Here is a 16,860-nt window from a genome sequence, read left to right as displayed (position 1 = left end):
TTCCTTGCAGCTTCAGGAGACAACAAAATACCTACCTCATCAAAAAACTTGTCTGCAGCTAGAGTCTAATAACCGCTTTCCTCACCTTCTGTACAGTCATCTGCAACACAACTTTCCCCTTCTGATCACACACTACAAATTTCATTGAAAACCGGCTCCTGTGTCACCGTCTTTCTCGTTTCTCCCGTTGTTTGATGCGGCTTCGAAAGTGCCTAACTAATGAAAACTGTTATTATTCGGAATGTCAATAAACATAAACGCCACTGAAGGATTTGGCCTTAGGCCTGTTCCAATTGTCTGATTGCGGTACGAGGAACGACCTATGATAGTGGGACACCTGACCTGTGTGTCACGAACCCTTGCATCCCATATTTCCAGATATTTGAAAAAATCACCATTTTTTGCCCCTCTTCTTTGGCCGAAAAAAATACAAAATATCGCCATTAAAAAACGGCTACGATGAGCTGAAAACAATTTAGTTTGCCTCAAGGGTGACCAAGAATCATTAATATTGGTGAAAATCGTAGCGTGGGCGGCAAAAACCATGCCGAAAAGCATGGTTTTGAGAAAAACGCGTTTAAAGTTTGACAAGTATTTATCATATATAGAAAGGGACAAAGCTTGAAACTTACGGGATATCTTTGATGCCTGGTCCACAGTAACTACCGCTGCGCCTAGTGGATGGCTGCTTTCTGCTACTTTGATGTGACAAGCCCTCATTTTCATCCTCAAAGCCCTTTCCGTCGCTGAGCGGTTCACCGCTGACGTCTCTGTCTTCACAGAATCGGCGCTTTTCGTCGTCGATTTTTATTTGATGAGCATTTGCACGCGGATTAATGCAGTATGACCTGCCTGAATAGACATACGGCCAATCTGAAGTGACGTTGACAATTTCACATCGGCTGGATGCAATTTTTGGACTGTAACTCCAAATGAGACTATTGAAACTTTTGTTTATATTTTGTATAAAACAGCTTAAACAACGCTCCAAAAAACCAGTTTTACACAGATCGGTATAAATAGGGAGCGTGAGCGGGGAGCCGGTTCTCGAACGCCGAGGGGTGCCGTGCAGCTCGGCTTGAAACGGTCATCGAATCGTTACCTTTTGGAGTTCGCGTCTAATATTTTGGGCAATAGTTCTTTAATATATATTTATTATAATTCCGCAATAAAAAAATTCTAGTTCATTCGACCGTCACCATGTCGTTCATCCTGAATTCGCGATGTGCTGCCATATTCAGTTCTTATCTCTAGCCGGCCGTGTGGACGAGCGGTTCTAGGCGCTTCAGTCCGGAACCGCGCTGCTGCTACGGTCGCAGGTTCGAATCCCGCCTCAGGCATGGCTGTGTGTGATGTCCATAGGTTAGTTAGGTTTAAGTAGTTCTGCGTCTAGGGGACTGATGACCTCAGATGTTATGTCCCATAGTGCTTGGAGCCATTTGAACCATTTTTTTTTCTCATCTCTCTGTAGCAGTGTGCTCACACATCGCGTCTACACTCGTGTCTTGCGCAACTGCAAATGGGATAAACCTTTCGGACAGACAATTTCAAATCTGCAAAGGAAATATACGAGTCCCCACTGTGTTTCTCGGTTTAATGGTTCAGTAAAATCTTATAGGTCTACAGGTCTGGTCACTCGAGCTTTCGACAGCTGTCTCCACCATTATCGTCAGGAATTAAAATCACTGACTGCCGGAAATTGCAAGACGTTGTGCTTACATAGATGTAGTAGTAGCGGTTGGAATCTTCCAGAGAGAGCTAAAGTGAAGTATGCGTTGTACGGCAGTTGGGCAGCTCAAAGCAACTACATCCCAGCGCGGGGCCGAGTGACGTCATGTGGAGCTAGGGGCTGGCGCCACGACTGAAACTGCCCCTCCCGCCTCCCTATAAGAGTGAAGTCTCCGTCTTTCGCTTTTTTATGTCCTAAGCCCGCACCAATAATCTATTAAGTGTGTATCCCAGGTCTCTTTTAAAAATTTTGCTGCTTATTCTAACATCGACCGCTCCTTTTATAACAGAATCCCAACATAGTGATGACTCCCATCTAGTGACTGTTCATCCAGCCGATTTCAGAAGTCCCCTTTGTTGTAACAGAGAACAGGTGTCACATACTTACAGTGAGGCGGGAGCGGCAGTTTCAAACGTGGCGTCGGCTCCTCGCGTCACTTGACGCGCTCGGTCCCGTGGCAGGTCGGAGCTGCTATGAGCTGCGGCATAGATGTAGAGGAGTGGTGAAATGAAACAAGCAGGAGAACAGTTTGATTGCGAGATATGTAGGACCGTAGTGAAGGAAGGGTGCCATAAGGCAGACACATTTAACTAAGAATGCATAGGTCTTTTAGTGGGAGCTTCGATGTCAAGAAACACAAATATGACGGAATTCCGTTTATTTAGTTGACAGGTGATTGAGTCGGTGTGGTACAGTAGTCGGTCGTCGATGGAATAGTTGGGACGAAAGCCGCACTGGGTTTTGGGAATGGGTAAGTTGGTTCCCGGAAATGGGACAGTGTTGTGCTTGCACAGATGGAATAGCGGGTCTGGAACTTGCCTGAGAGGGGTGATGTGACAAGTGTGCGGAAGGCAAGTTATATGTTGGATCAATTCGAGGCAATTATAACCTCCTACAGCTGTTGCCCTCTACGACTACCTCTTCTACTATGGAAGTTACTCCCTCAGGTCCTAAAACGTGCAGCATCGTTCAGTCGGACTTTCTAGACTGTGTTTCCCACATAATCCTTTCCTTACTGATTTATCTTGGGACCTCAGTTCCTTTCTGGTCACTTAATTTTCATCATTATTCTTTAACTCGATATTAAAAGCACTTTGATTCTCGTCTTTTTCGATGTTCCCATAGTCAGATGACTCTAAGCACTATGGGACTTAACATCTGAGGTCATCAGTCACCTAGACTTAAAACTACTTAAACCTAACTAAGGACATCACACACATCCATGCCCGAGGCAGGATTCGATCCTGCGACCGTAGCAGCCGCGTGGTTCCGGACTGAAGTGCCTAGAACTGTCGACCACAGCGGCCGCCTTTCCCATAGTCCTTGACAGATTTCAACACAACACTTTACCATAGTCGTACAGGAATTTCCAACACAGGGCCTGTGTATGACTGTAGTAGAGGCCTTTTTGTGAGGAATGCTCTCTTTGTCTCTGCTAGTGTCCTCCTTCCAATTTAGCATTAATGGTTAATTAAAAACACCTGCTGTATAATGACACGTTTGTTGTGCTACGACAAGTTTCGAGCTTAGAACATCTACGGTTTGCCGAGTTGTGAAAATCATGTATAAATGGTCTGGATGTCGTACATAATGTTTAGGACAAAATCCGGAGAAAATGATAACGAAAGTTAGGCCGACCGCCTGGCGGAATGTTTGTGATCATTTATATTATTCCCCACTACTTTCGCCTTCCTTTGATTTACTTTATTTCGTATTCATTATTCAGCACACTGTTCATTCAATTCAACTGGTTGTGTCATTCAGCCTCAGTTTCTATGGGGACGCAGTGTCATCAGCGAATTTTGTCACCCTCAATTTCAGTCTTGTTCATGAAACTTGTTTCTAATATCCGTCGTTGGTTCGGCGATGTATCGATTGATCAATAGGGGAGAAAGTTTTCACTCTTACCTCGCGCCCCCGTTAATCAGATCACTTCTTTCTCGATTTTCCATTCTTTTTCTTCTCTCTTGTTTATTCTTGCTCAAACTGTGTATTACCCATCCTTTCCCATACTTTGTACTTATTTTTCTGAGAATTTCGATCGTGAACCATCGGCAGAATTTTCGAACGTTTTTCGTATCAGACAAATTGTATGAAAATATGTTAATACACTGCATTCTTAGTTCCATTATCAAGCAAAATGTTAGAACTGACTGCGGTGTCTTTATCTTTTCGAAACCTAAATCATTTGATAGACTCCACGAGAAGTATAACGCACTAAATAGTGTATAATGGCGTACGGAACTCTGAGTACGTACAGCATAGATTACAGTAGGGCTGCCTCGAGGAAAACCCCGTGCTTCATCATCGCAGTACTTCCTAACTTCGAGCGCTCAAAAACTTTTGGGGAGTGCGCTGAGAGCCGTGTGTGAGCAGTGCCTGCCTCTCTAGAACGGCCGGCAGTCAGCGCCGACCTCCCCGGCTCGCAGGATTAAATATTCATGCACTTCGCGCCGCTCCCGAGGCGTCGACACGGATAACTCTCCAAACACACGCTGGGCGGACCACGTCATTAGGCAACGGCACACGATCGGCCAGCCGCCTATAAGCGCGCAGCTTGAAACTGCAGTTGTACCTGCTCTAGCGATCACACTGGTTTGGCCCATAACGATCTAGTGGACAGTTTAGTGAAAAGAAAAAACAAACATTTACCGCGAATTATACAGCGTGATGAAATGAAGAACGATTTTCGTACGAACTCTTATTTAATAAAGATCATTAAAATTCGACTACAGACGAAAGTAGCTTCATCAGAATTAAACTGAAGTAATAGTCATTAAACAACAGCAAAAAAAGCGCAAATACATTGAAGAGTCAAAGAAACTCGTACACCAGCCTAATATAGTGTAGAGCCCCCGCGAGCATGCAGAAGTGGCGCAAGACGACGTGCCATGGACTCGTCTAATGTCTGAAGTAGTGCCGGAGGGAAATGTCACCATGAATCCTACAGGGCTCTCCATAAATCCCCAAGAGTACGAGATCTCTTATGAACAGCACGTTGCAAGGCATCCCAGATATACTCAATAATGTTCATGTCTGGGGAGTTTGGTGGCCAAAGGAAGTGTTTAAAGTCAGGAGAGTGTTCCTGGAGGTACTCTGTAGCAATTATGGACGTGGGATGTCATATTGTGCTGCTAGAATTGCCCAAGTCCTTCGGAATGCACAATAAACATGAATGGATGCAGGCGATCAGACAGGATGCTTACGTACCTGTCACTACCAGCATCGTATCTAAACTATCAGGGGTCCCATACTTCCCACACCATTACAGAGCCTCTACCAGCTTTAACGGTCCCCAGCTGACATGCAGGGTCCATGGATTCATGAGGGTGTCCCCATACCCGATCACGCCCATCCCCTCGATACAATTTGGAACGAGTCTCGTCCCACCAGGTAAAATGTTTCCGGTCATCAAAGTACAATGTTGATGTTGATGGGCCCTGGAGAGGCGTAAAGCTTTTTGTCGTCACTCATCAAGGGTACACGAGTGGGCCTTCGGCCCCGAAAGCCCGTATCGATTACGTTTCGTTGAATGGTTCGCACTCTGCCACTTGTTGGTGGCCCAGCATTGAAATATGCAGCAATTTACGGAAAGGTTTCAACTCTGTCACGTTGGACGATTCTCTTCAGTCCTCGTTGGTCCTGTTCTTGCAGAATCTTTTTCAGGCAGCGCCGATGTCGGAGATTTGATGTTTTACTGGATTCCTGACATTCACAGTACACTTGTGAAATGGTCTTACAGTAAATTCCCCACTTCTTCGCTACCTCTAAGATGTTGTGTCCCATCGCTCTTGCGCCGCCCATAACACCACGTTCAAACTCACCTGAATCTTGATAACGTGCCATTGTAGCAGCAGTAACCGATCTAACAACTGCGCCTGACATTTGTTGTGTTCGGTGTATAAGGTACATATAAAGGTTGGTTGTTCCGAACTGGATGTGATGGAATGAGACGGCGATACCGTTAGCACACTGGACTTGCAGTACGAGTCCACATCAGCTGCTGAGTAGTCAGCGCGGCTGACAGCCATGTAGGAGACCCGGCTTCGATTCGCGGCATTGCTGAGGAATTTTTTCTTGGAGCCGGGTGCACTCAATCTCGAGAGGCCATCTGGGGAGTTACTTGATCGAGTAGCAGCGGTTCCAACGTCACTAAACTTGACAACTACTGGTAGAGTGGTGTACTTTTTCACATGCCCCTCACATGCTGCATGCAGTGGCCTCCTTGTCGGGCCCGTCTAGCACCAGAGAGCGAAATTTTAACCTACTGTTGTTCACAACATTGAGGGCAGTGATTCAAATCCTCGTATGACCATCCAGATTTAAACTTTATCTAGTTTCACTCAATCTCTTACCGTTGATGCCAGTATCATTCCTTTGAAAATGAAACTGTTAATTTCTTCCTCCACTTTCCCAAAACCCGAGATTGTCTTACACCTCCAGTAAGCATGTTTTCAAAAGTACGTTGAATCCAACTTTTTTTCCCTCCTACGTTATGAATATGACTGAAGGAATCTCAAACTTGTTGTTAGTGGAATGGAAAAGGGACAGTAGGGGTTATTATCCTACAGACAACGTAAAACCTACAGTAGTTTATTTGACTGAAGTTCCTGTATGTTTATTTTCCAAGAGGATTAATTAAATTTTGAGACCTATCTTAATTGCATATGGGTTTCCTCGTCAAGAGAACCATGCAGTGGTCGCAGCGGAGACTTTAAAGCATTTATTTCAAACAAGCTTTCTTTATCAAATAGAACAAGGCAGCAAGAGGGAACATAAGGTCATCCAGGTACACGTGGCGACCTGAAATATTCTTTTGAAACTCCCAAGTGGAGGGATACAGGCTGGAGAGGAAAATGCTGCCTAGTTTGTCTCCCTCGTCAGCCTCTGTGTTGGACAAGGCCACCCCGTGTCCCGAAGCAGTTCCGTATACTTATTACGGAATGGTCATCATTAAAAACCAAATATTGCTTAAAACGTGAAGAACAGCCTTCATTAGTAGTAGGGTTTGGAAGAAAAAAAATCGATTTGGGTTACATAGCGGCTACTGTAATACACTAAGAGTTTGACGGAAATCTAGTATATTTGCGATCTAATATGGCAGAAGTAACTGATAACATTCCTTCGGGAATCATGTGGGCATGTCGCAACTTGACAACTGTTCAACTTGATGTGCAGGGTCTCTGAGACTGGAGACATGGAAAAATAACAACCACATAAACCATCGTACTATCTGCTTAACAGCTCATGCATCCAAGTTGCTGACAAGAATATTGTAAAGAGGAATGAATAATAATATTGTTGACCTCTTGGGTGACCATCAGATTTGCTCCAGGAAAATTAAAGGCACGAGAAAGGAATTTGCTTCATTGCGTTTAATAATGGATGAAAGACGTAGGAAAAATTAAGAAACGTTCATTGGATTTGTCAGGCTATGGAGAAGCGTGGGAAAATGTAAAATGATGCAAGTTGTTCGAAGTTCTCAGAAAAATAGGCGTAAGATATGGAAAAAGACCGGTAGTATGCAATATGTATAAGAACGAGAGTGGACAGTAAGAATTGAAATCCAAGAACAATGCGCCCGTATTAAAATCTGTCTCCTCTACTGCTGAGTTTGTACACAGAGGAAGCCATCGCGGAAATAAACGGTACGTTTAAGTGTTTTGTTAAAATTCAGAGTGAAAAAGTATTAATGATGACATCACTGATGACATTGCTATTCTCCGTGACAGCGAGGAATTGAATGGAAAGTGGAATCAGCAGACATATTGGACTGTAACTAAAGCGAAGAAAGACGAAAGTAATGAGAAGTAGCAGGAACGAGATTGTTGTTGTTGTTGTGGTCTTCAGTCCTGAGACTGATTTGATGCAGCTCTCCATGCTACTCTATCCTGTGCAAGCTTCTTCATCTCCCAATACGTACTGCAGCCTACATCCTTCTGAATCTGTTTAGTGTATTCATCTCTTGGTCTCCCTCCACGATTTTTACCCTCCACGCTGCCCTCCAATACTACATTGGTGATCCCTTGATGCCTCAGAACATGTCCTACCAACCGATCCCTTCTTCTTGTCAAGTTGTGCCACAAACTCCTCTTCTCCCCAATCCTATTCAATACTTCCTCATTAGTTACGTGATCTACCCATCTAATCTTCAGCATTCTTCTGTAGCACCACATTTCAAAGGTTTCTATTCTCTTCTTGTCCAAACTATTTATCGTCCATGTTTCACTTCCATACATGGCTACACACCATACAAATACTTTCAGAAACGACTTCCTGACATTTAAATCTATACTCGATGTTAACAAATTTCCCTTCTTCAGAAACGCTTTCCTTTAGGCAGAAAAAATTTGATGTCGGCTGCAGGAGTCGCCTTTCTCATGTTGTCTTACAGCTGCGGTGAGAGCAGCTACGGACTACAGTATTAACGAGCGAGAAAGTCCTATTGCGCTCTTTTATTTTCCGCCCCGTGCCCACTTTCTCCTAGTGCTTGACGACCGTGAGGCTAGGATCAAAGACCAGAATTTCGCTAGTGAGTGTCCACTCTTCGACGTTGACTTCCCCACCCTACTGTTTTCTAATGATCAACGTAAGCCTCAATTTGAGGATGAAATTTCTGAGAATGTACGTTTGGAACGTGGACTGCGGGAAACCGGAACAGAAGAGAATCGGAGATTTTGAGATGTGATGCTACAGACGAATATTAAAAATTAGGAGGACTGCTAAGGTAAGGGATGAGGACGTTCTGCGCAGAATCGGAAAGGAGTATGTGGAAAATACTGACAAGTAGGATGATAGGACATCTATCAAGACATCAGTGAATGACTTCCATGGTACTAGAAGGAGCTGTATAGGTCAAAAAGTGTGGAGGAAGACAGAGATGGATCACATCCAGCAAATAACTGAGGCCGTAGATTTTAGTGCTACTCTGAGATGAAAAGGAGCGGAATTCGTGGCTGATCGCATCAAACCTGCCAGAAACGTTTATTATGATGGTCACGGGTTTCGGCAGTTGGCGTTCATGGATTCATAAAATGTAAAAAGAACTTTGCTTCTCACCAGGAAATTAAATTTGTTTTCATTTATGTCCAAAAATTCACAAAAATTAAAGTATACTGAACTTGTAAGATTCTGGAAATTTATTTGAATGATTTTGGCGAATCGTCGCAGTATATGAGAAAATTTCACAGACCAATGTAACTAGACATTAACTGGAGTCAATCCATCGTACAGCTGCATCAGACACTGTATTACGCAAAGGCCGAAAATGTGTGGTTCATTTATCAGAACATGTTCGGGACTACCTTATCCGTGGCCGGCCGCAGTGGTTCTAGGCGCTTCAGTCTGGAACCGCTCGACCGCTTCGGTCGCAGGTTCGAATCCTGCCACGGGCATGGATGTGTGTGATGTCTTTAGGTTTAGGTAGTTGTAAGTTCTAGAGGACTGATGACCTCAGATGTTAAATCCGATAGTGCTCAGATCCATTGCAACCATTCGAACCTTATCCGGTTACCAAGTTCTCCAAAACAAGGAAACACAAATCATTGTCTCGCATCACTACACAAACTAACACGCGTATAATTTAAATCATCTATCTGTATTGTCGTGTAGCATGACATAACTTAAAATTATGACACACAGCCAAAATCGGAAACGAAGCAGCAAACATGCATTGACTGACACGTAAAATTCTTGTTTTTACATCTCATTCAGGCACATAACTCATCAGGCTGAGTTTATTAACTGAAGTCAAATACTCTCACCTACCAAAGATTGTACCGCCATACTATGCTGCTACCGACAACAAAATCTTTGACTGTTTATTTGTCATGTAACAACCAATTCTTAAAACAAGTCTTGCATCTATGTCACAGTGTTTGCATCCATTGAGAATAATCAACAAGAAACGAGTTTAGGTTGGTGACCGCTTCTCACGAGGCCCAGAAATGCTTCCTGGACACGTCCGTCCTTCCACTTAACACCGTGACGCATTTCTCTCCCAAAGCGCAAAAAATCGCTACTTCCTCTAAATCTGGCAGAAACCAAAGTTTTTCTTCTAAATATGTACAATACATTCATGAAGTTAGTGATGCTCCCTAACGAATGCTGCACATTTATTGATTGCTTTGTTACTGCTGATGAACAATACTCCTTTTTTTAATTAGGTCTGTCCAACTAAGGAATTAACTTAAGTCTACTTTCTTTCTTTCCAGTAATTTTTGATTTATTGTGTATATAGTTTTCTCCTTTCTTCTGCCCATATTGCACCTGTCTTTTTCTTTTCTTCTGGTAGTCCTTGTAACTTTTTTTTGCTCTTAATTATTCTCTGCCTCCTACTTCTTCCTCTGTTATTTCCATTTCCCTCATGTCCGCATTAACATCTTTGAGCCAGGACATTGTTGTTCTGGGTTTCTGTCAAATAATTAAAAATTCTTTTCGCTATTCCTTATTCATCTAGCCTTTTTAGGTGTCCATAGAATACAACTCTTCTCTTCCTCATTGTGCATGATGTTAGTTCGATTTTTTTCACGAAAGTCTTTATTATTTCTTAATTTCCATTTCCCATGGTCATACTTTTTTCTCAAAATTTTCCTAATTGCCTTTCTTTCCCTCTTTTGTATTTCACGTATATCTTTGGCTGGTTTCAACGAATGTCGTTATGAAGCATTCCATTTATTATTGTGCTCTTTAAACGCAATTTTCAATTTCCTCCCGTCTGACCCACGTAGTTCATTTAACAATACTGACACTTCATTTCATTAACTCCCACATTCCCCATCCAGCTCTCATCTGCGCTAATTTAGTGCTTCAGCCTCTGCTCCAATTTGCTGTCCTTTGTTATTGAATAACGTCGCCAATTTATATGAGATAATTGGCCAATATGGCTTCACTCTGTGTTTCTGAGGATTTATTTCGTTCTGTTGGTTTCCCTGTTACGTATTGAGGGAGCTGCCAGACGGACAAGTACGCTATCTCTCTGCAGCCATAATCGCATATTGCTGGGACGATATGGTACAAGTACCACCAGTTGTGATTAATTCGGACCATTATTTTGGAGCGTTAGGTTTTCAGCAAAGTTTATGAAATCTGTAATAACGTTTTACACGACACTGCAATGTTCCATTACACAGGGGCCGGAGAAAAAAACCTGCCGTATTTGGAGAGGCCACTGTGCGAGTTGTTGTGGCATTATGTGGAGGAGGTATCGATCGATAGCGGTGTACGTGCCATTTTCAGCAGGCGCAATGGCTTGGTTAGGTCAACATTGTGCATTTGTTGTGGAGGAGTATATTCGTAATGGTGGTTCGGTGATTACTACTCAGCGAGAACTTCGCATTCAGTTCAAACTTCGCCGACGTCATTCTCTTACCGATAGTAATATTATTCGAGTTTGCGAATCAAACTTCAGAGCATCAGGCTCTCCATCGATAAAAAATCAAATGGCCGACCTCGGACTGTTACAACGCCGGAAAATGTGACGAACGTGAGAGCGTCCGTCTAGCAGTCTCCAAACTGTTTAAGACTTAAACATGCAGCTGCCCTGCGATTGTCTGACAGGGCGATTTGCGCAGACGTCTTCACATGCACCCCCACAAAATGGTGTTTACTTAGTTATGAGAGAAGTTTTGAAACTCGAAAACTGTAGCTGTTTCGATTTCTTCTGACATAGTGTACTGTAAGAATGTAAGTTTATATGTTTGTATGTTGGCAGCGCTATAGATTGTATTAATATCGCTGACAGCGTTCTGCGACCTCGGTAAGAGGCCCTGTGGTACGACGGACTAGCAGTTAGCAGTTAGCGAGCGGACGGCTTGGATATGTGTTCTTCGTTGAGACTCAGTGCTGGTAGGACATGCATTGAAAAATGGCGATGGATGTAGTTGGTAATGTTTGGGTAGTTTTTTTTGCTCTTCAACAAAATCTTTCTTTTGCTAACCATATGCCCCCTAGTAGTTAGAGCCTATAGTAGTTTGCTTTAGCGGCCTGTAGTTGCTGCTTGCTGTAATTGCTGTAGTTTATATTATACAGATTTTCTCTGAGGTAAGTGACTTATGCAAAAGTATGGGTTACTGTTAGGATTTCTTCCAATCCAGGGCCATTCTCTTTTCTTAATTATTTGAAGCCATGTTGTCATTGTATGGCAGTCAGATTGCGTTGCTCTTGTATATTTTGGGTAATAAATGAGTAGGTTAAGTTTGAGTTGTCTTTGTCTGAGACAATTCTGTAGATCAGTGTTGAAACGATAAAAATAAGTAAAGAGACAGTAGCAGCAGTTTCACTCAGCAGTTTAAGCAAACACTAAGACGTTTCAGTGGACACACAGAAGTTTCATACTTCCACTTGTCAGATACTGTAAATAAACAAAACATCCTCTATTGGGCAGCAGAAAACGCTCAAGGACTTCACGAATGACGTCTTTACAGGAATTGTGTGACATTCTGGTGCACCGTTGCTGAATTAGCTGTGTGGAGTCTATAATTTTCTTGAAGAGGATGTCGTAACGGCAACTTAGCTCAAAATGCTACTGTCGCACGTTAGAGATCTAAGTTAAACGAGTTTATTGGGGATGATGAAGAGGAAGAAGTCTGGTTCCAACAATACGAAGCCACAACTCACATCTCTCTCCTTTCTCTAGCCATTTCGGAAGAGTTTTCTCCCGGACGTCTTTTTTCTTCGTGAGGACACATTGCCCACATCACCTGGCCCCTCAAGGTCACCTGATCTATCACCTTGTGTTTTTGTTTTGTTTGGGTGGCACCTAAGTACGCAAACATTATCTCATAACCCAGTAATCACATAAGGACCTAATCACACAGGAAGCGGCTGCCATTCCACCACAAAGTACACAAAGAACAATGGACAACTTCTAAAAGGCTTCGTCAATGTATCAACAATGGAGGACACCATTAGATAGACATAATTTATAAAAGCAACTAACGTAAAATGGCTTAGTATTTGTTGTTCACGAGTGAAAGTATTTCCTTTGTATCCGTCCTTGTTGATTTGTAGCTGCCTTTTGAAATACGGGATGTCTTTTTGCGGACTCTATAATGCTGCTTGCGGACGGCTGTCAGGGAGGTGGGATTGTTAGGCAGGCAGGCGGTACTCACGGGAGCAGTAGCGCGGCTCGTCCGACTTGTCGCCGCAGTCGTCTGCGCCGTCGCAGAACCTGTCGAGGGCGACGCAGGGGCCGCCGCCGCCGCCTCCACACGGGAACTCGGACAGCCGGCAGTGCGGGGGTGGCGGGGGCGGAGTCGGCGAGACGGCCGCCAGGCCCGCAGCGGCCAGCGCGAGCACCCACGGCAGCGGCCACATGGCGCGGCGCCCTCACCCTGCACGCAAACGCACGCATTTTACTCACTCGCTCTGAGCGGCTGCGCTGTGTACAGTTACGTACATAAATTTAGAGAGCTTTGAGATAATAAACTACACCGCAGCGTAGATAATAAACAAAGTACACGCTTGTGTCGTGGAGACGCGGCGTTGATTAAGCTGTAATACTACTACACAGAAATGCGTGACAAACAGGGCACTCAGTGAAATCTTTCCATTTATTTTATTTTTTCTTTATTTTCTCCTAATTTAAGCGGGGTTCTTAATCACTCATTATAAGAGGTCGATTTATTTGTATAAAAATATGGTGAAAGTTATTACACTACTGGCCATTAAAATTGCTACACCACGAAGATGACGTGCTACAGACGCGAAATTTAACCGACAGGAAGAAGATGCTGTGATATACAAATGATTAGCTTTTCAGAGCATTCACACAAGGTTGGCGCCGGTGGCGGCGCCTACAGCGTGCTGACATGAGGAAAGTTTCCAACCGATTTCTCATACACAAACAGCAGCTGATCGGCGTTGCCTGGTGAAACGTTGTTGTGATGCCTCGAGTAACGGGGAAAAGCGTACCATCACGTTTCCGACTTTGATAAAGGTCGGATTGTAGTCTATAGCAATTGCGGTTTATCGTATCGCGACACTGCTGCTCGCGTTGGTCGAGATCCCAACGGCTTCGTATCACTAGCAGTCGAGATGACAGGCATCTTATCCGCATGGCTGTAACGGATCGTGCAGTCACGTCTGGATCCCTGAGTCAACAGATGGGGACGTTTGCAAGACAACAACCATCTGCGCGAACAGTTCGACGTTTGCAGCAGCATGGACTATCGGCTCGGAGACCATGGCTGCGGTTACCCGTGACGCTGCATCACAGACAGGAGCGCCTGCGATGGTGTACTCAACGACGAACCCGGGAGCACGAATGGCAAAACGTCATTTTTTAGGATGAATCCAGGTTCTGTTTACAGCATCATGATGGTCGCTTCCGTGTTTGGCGACATCGCGATGAACGCACATTGGAAGCGTGTATTCGTCATCGCCATACTGGCGTATCACCCGTGGTGATGGTACGGGGTGCCATTGGTTACACGTCTCGGTCACCTCTTGTTCGCACTGACGGCACTTTGAACCGCAGACATTACATTTCAGATGTGTTACGACCTGCGGCTGTATCCTTCATTCGATCCCTGCGAAACCCTACATTTCAGCAGGATAATGCAGGACCGCACGTTGCAGGTCCTGTACGGGCCTTTCTGGATACAGAAAATGTTCGACTGCTGCCCTGGCCAGCACATTCTACAGATCCCTCACCAATTGAAAACGTCTGGTCAGTAGTGGCCGAGCAACTGGCTCGTCGCAATACGCCAATCATCACTCTTTATGAACTGTGGTATCGTGTTGAAGCTGCATGGGCAGCTGTACCTGTACACGCCATCCAAGCTCTGTTTGATTCAATGCCCAGGCGTATCAAGGCCGTTATTACGGCCGGAGGTGGTTGTTCTGGGTACTGATTTCTCAGGATCTATGCACCCAAATTGCGTGAAAATGTAATCACATGTCAGTTCTAGTATATTTGGCCAATGAATGCCCGTTTATCATCTGCATTTCTTCTTGGTGTAGCAATTTTAATAGCCAGTAGTGTACTTCTCAATGAACCAACGAATACTTTTATAATTGTATAATAGCTGTAGAAAATGTCACGTCGCTTAGAAAAGTGAAAGAGGCTAATTCATCTGCCACTGACCTGCCATTCTGTTTTTCGTTCGAGAGAGCTTGTGATTTCAATATGTAGCTTAGGATCCATTGTAAAATACTGGCGTAGTGATTAACTTTTCATCTATGATTTACCTTCATTAATTAAAGAGAACAACTTATCTGTCTCTTTATAAAATGAACAGTGTTTCTAATGTTCCTCAGCAGCGAAATAGGACACGTTAGAGATGAATTGCTCTTGGGACGATGAGGGAACACCATTGGTGTTCTCGTTAACTGCTTCTCTGTCGGAAGGTAGAACCCCCCCCCCCCCCCCCCTGAGATATTTCATCCGATCACTTCCCTTAGTATACCTGACATTATATCGTGAGAATTGTGTAGGTTTGATTGGTCTCCGCCTTCGAACAGTGACGCATGCCGGCCTACTAAAGAGCGTCATGCAGCCACTAGTGTGAGAGGTATGATGCAGTGATGGACCCACGAAGGTAATGTTTAAGTCAGTGTAACATAAATTCCTGTGAATTGCACCATGCGGTGCTGTTAGAGAGTAGACTGTAATGTCCGTTCTTTTCAAGTCGCGACAGTTAATTTAGGTAAAGTTAACTGGTCTTACGAACTGCTAATTTAAGTCACTCCTTTGAGAAAAGTTCGGTTGAAAAACAAAACTGAGGGACACAAAGGAAAATCCACAACGGTGCGGCTACAGTACTTTGTGCGGGTAGGTCATGGGGCAGCATTTTTCGTGGGTTCGGTGTACAGTATTGGGCGGAAGTATAGTATGACTGCTCTGATAGCAGAGCTGAGTGACGTCACGCAATGTTTGAATTATTTTAAGGAACTGCTCTGTATTATATTTGTTTTTATGTATATATCAGGCAATAGGCTGTGGAATACGGTGCTGTTGAACAGCTGCGAGGACAGGTTTCCGGAAGCAGGAAAAATTATACGCGTCAGCTGAACACGTACTACAATACACAAAGGGATCCCACGAACTTAACCATTTCATTCATATTAACAGGGGGCGCAGGGCTCTAGGACTTCAACATACGTAAACACAAATACGAAAACAGACAACTGTTTTCCAGAAAACAGAGTTTAAAAGTTTTAGGCGGTCTCATATACTTCGTATTAGTTCTACGGGGTGTTCGGAAATTCCTGATACAAACTTACAACATTTATAGAGGGGAATGAGTACGCAATGTTTTGAATAGCAACCCACGTCCGCAAAAGCACCGGTTGCTTGATATAGTCGTTTGAAAACAGTTTTGATAGATAGTATGCGACAGGGTTGCTATAGGCGTGGGGGGGGGGGGGGCGGGGGAGGGGGGGGGGGGTGTTACGTCGGATCGGCTGATGTCATTTGACGTGTATCATACCTCTCTGTTCTGACTCGAGCCTCATTCGCGCGTCAGTGAGTGTTTCAGTATCATGGCTGAGTAAATGTTTGCAGAATACACCGACATGATCCTTCTGAGTGGCGAATCTTGCTGCTGATGGCTTCAAATGGTTCAAATGCCTCTGAGCACTATGGGCCCTAACATCTATGGTCATCAGTCCCCTACAACTTAGAACTACTTAAACCTAACTAACCTAAGGACAGCTCACAACACCCAGTCATCACGAGACAGAGAAAATCCCTGACCCCGCCGGGAATCGAACCCGGGAACTCGGGCGCGGGATACGAGAACGCTACCGCACGACCACGAGCTGCGGACTGCTGCTGATGGAAGAACTGCTTGTCACCTTTATCAAGATCGTCCTCCTCAACGCCCGTCTACATCGCATACCCTTTTTGCCACAATTACGCACAGGCTTCGCGAAAGGATATCTTCAACGTCAGCAGGCGTGACTGTAGTGCTCCAAAGAGACATTGCACACCCGAATTGGAAGAGGCTGTACTGCATCACGTCGAAGAGAACCCGTCAACGACTACGGGAGCAATTTCTTTGGCTATTAATGAGTAGAACTGTAAAACAAGTGATTTACTGGGTCACGCCCAATCAATTACTTGCAGAAGTGGTCCGAGTTACCAATATGTTTTCAAATGGTTTTCAAATGGTTATAGCACGGGAACA

General features: G+C 44.2%; 1 protein-coding gene across 1 annotated transcript in view; it reads right to left on the bottom strand.

Moving 5' to 3' along the window:
- LOC126483700 (uncharacterized) overlaps positions 1 to 13,045 on the bottom strand; it is a 195,523-nt gene extending 182,478 nt beyond the window's left edge. Inside the window, exon 1 of the mRNA XM_050106829.1 lies at positions 12,841 to 13,045. Coding sequence (XP_049962786.1) covers positions 12,841 to 13,045 — 205 coding nt within the window. The remainder of the gene's footprint in view (positions 1 to 12,840) is intronic.
- Positions 13,046 to 16,860: the final 3,815 nt, after the last annotated feature.

This window comes from Schistocerca serialis, chromosome 1, assembly GCF_023864345.2.
Source record: "Schistocerca serialis cubense isolate TAMUIC-IGC-003099 chromosome 1, iqSchSeri2.2, whole genome shotgun sequence".
In the NCBI taxonomy this organism is placed as follows: Eukaryota; Metazoa; Arthropoda; class Insecta; order Orthoptera; family Acrididae; genus Schistocerca; species Schistocerca serialis.
Note: the sequence above shows the minus strand (reverse complement) of the source record. Positions and strands in the feature narration are given on the sequence as shown.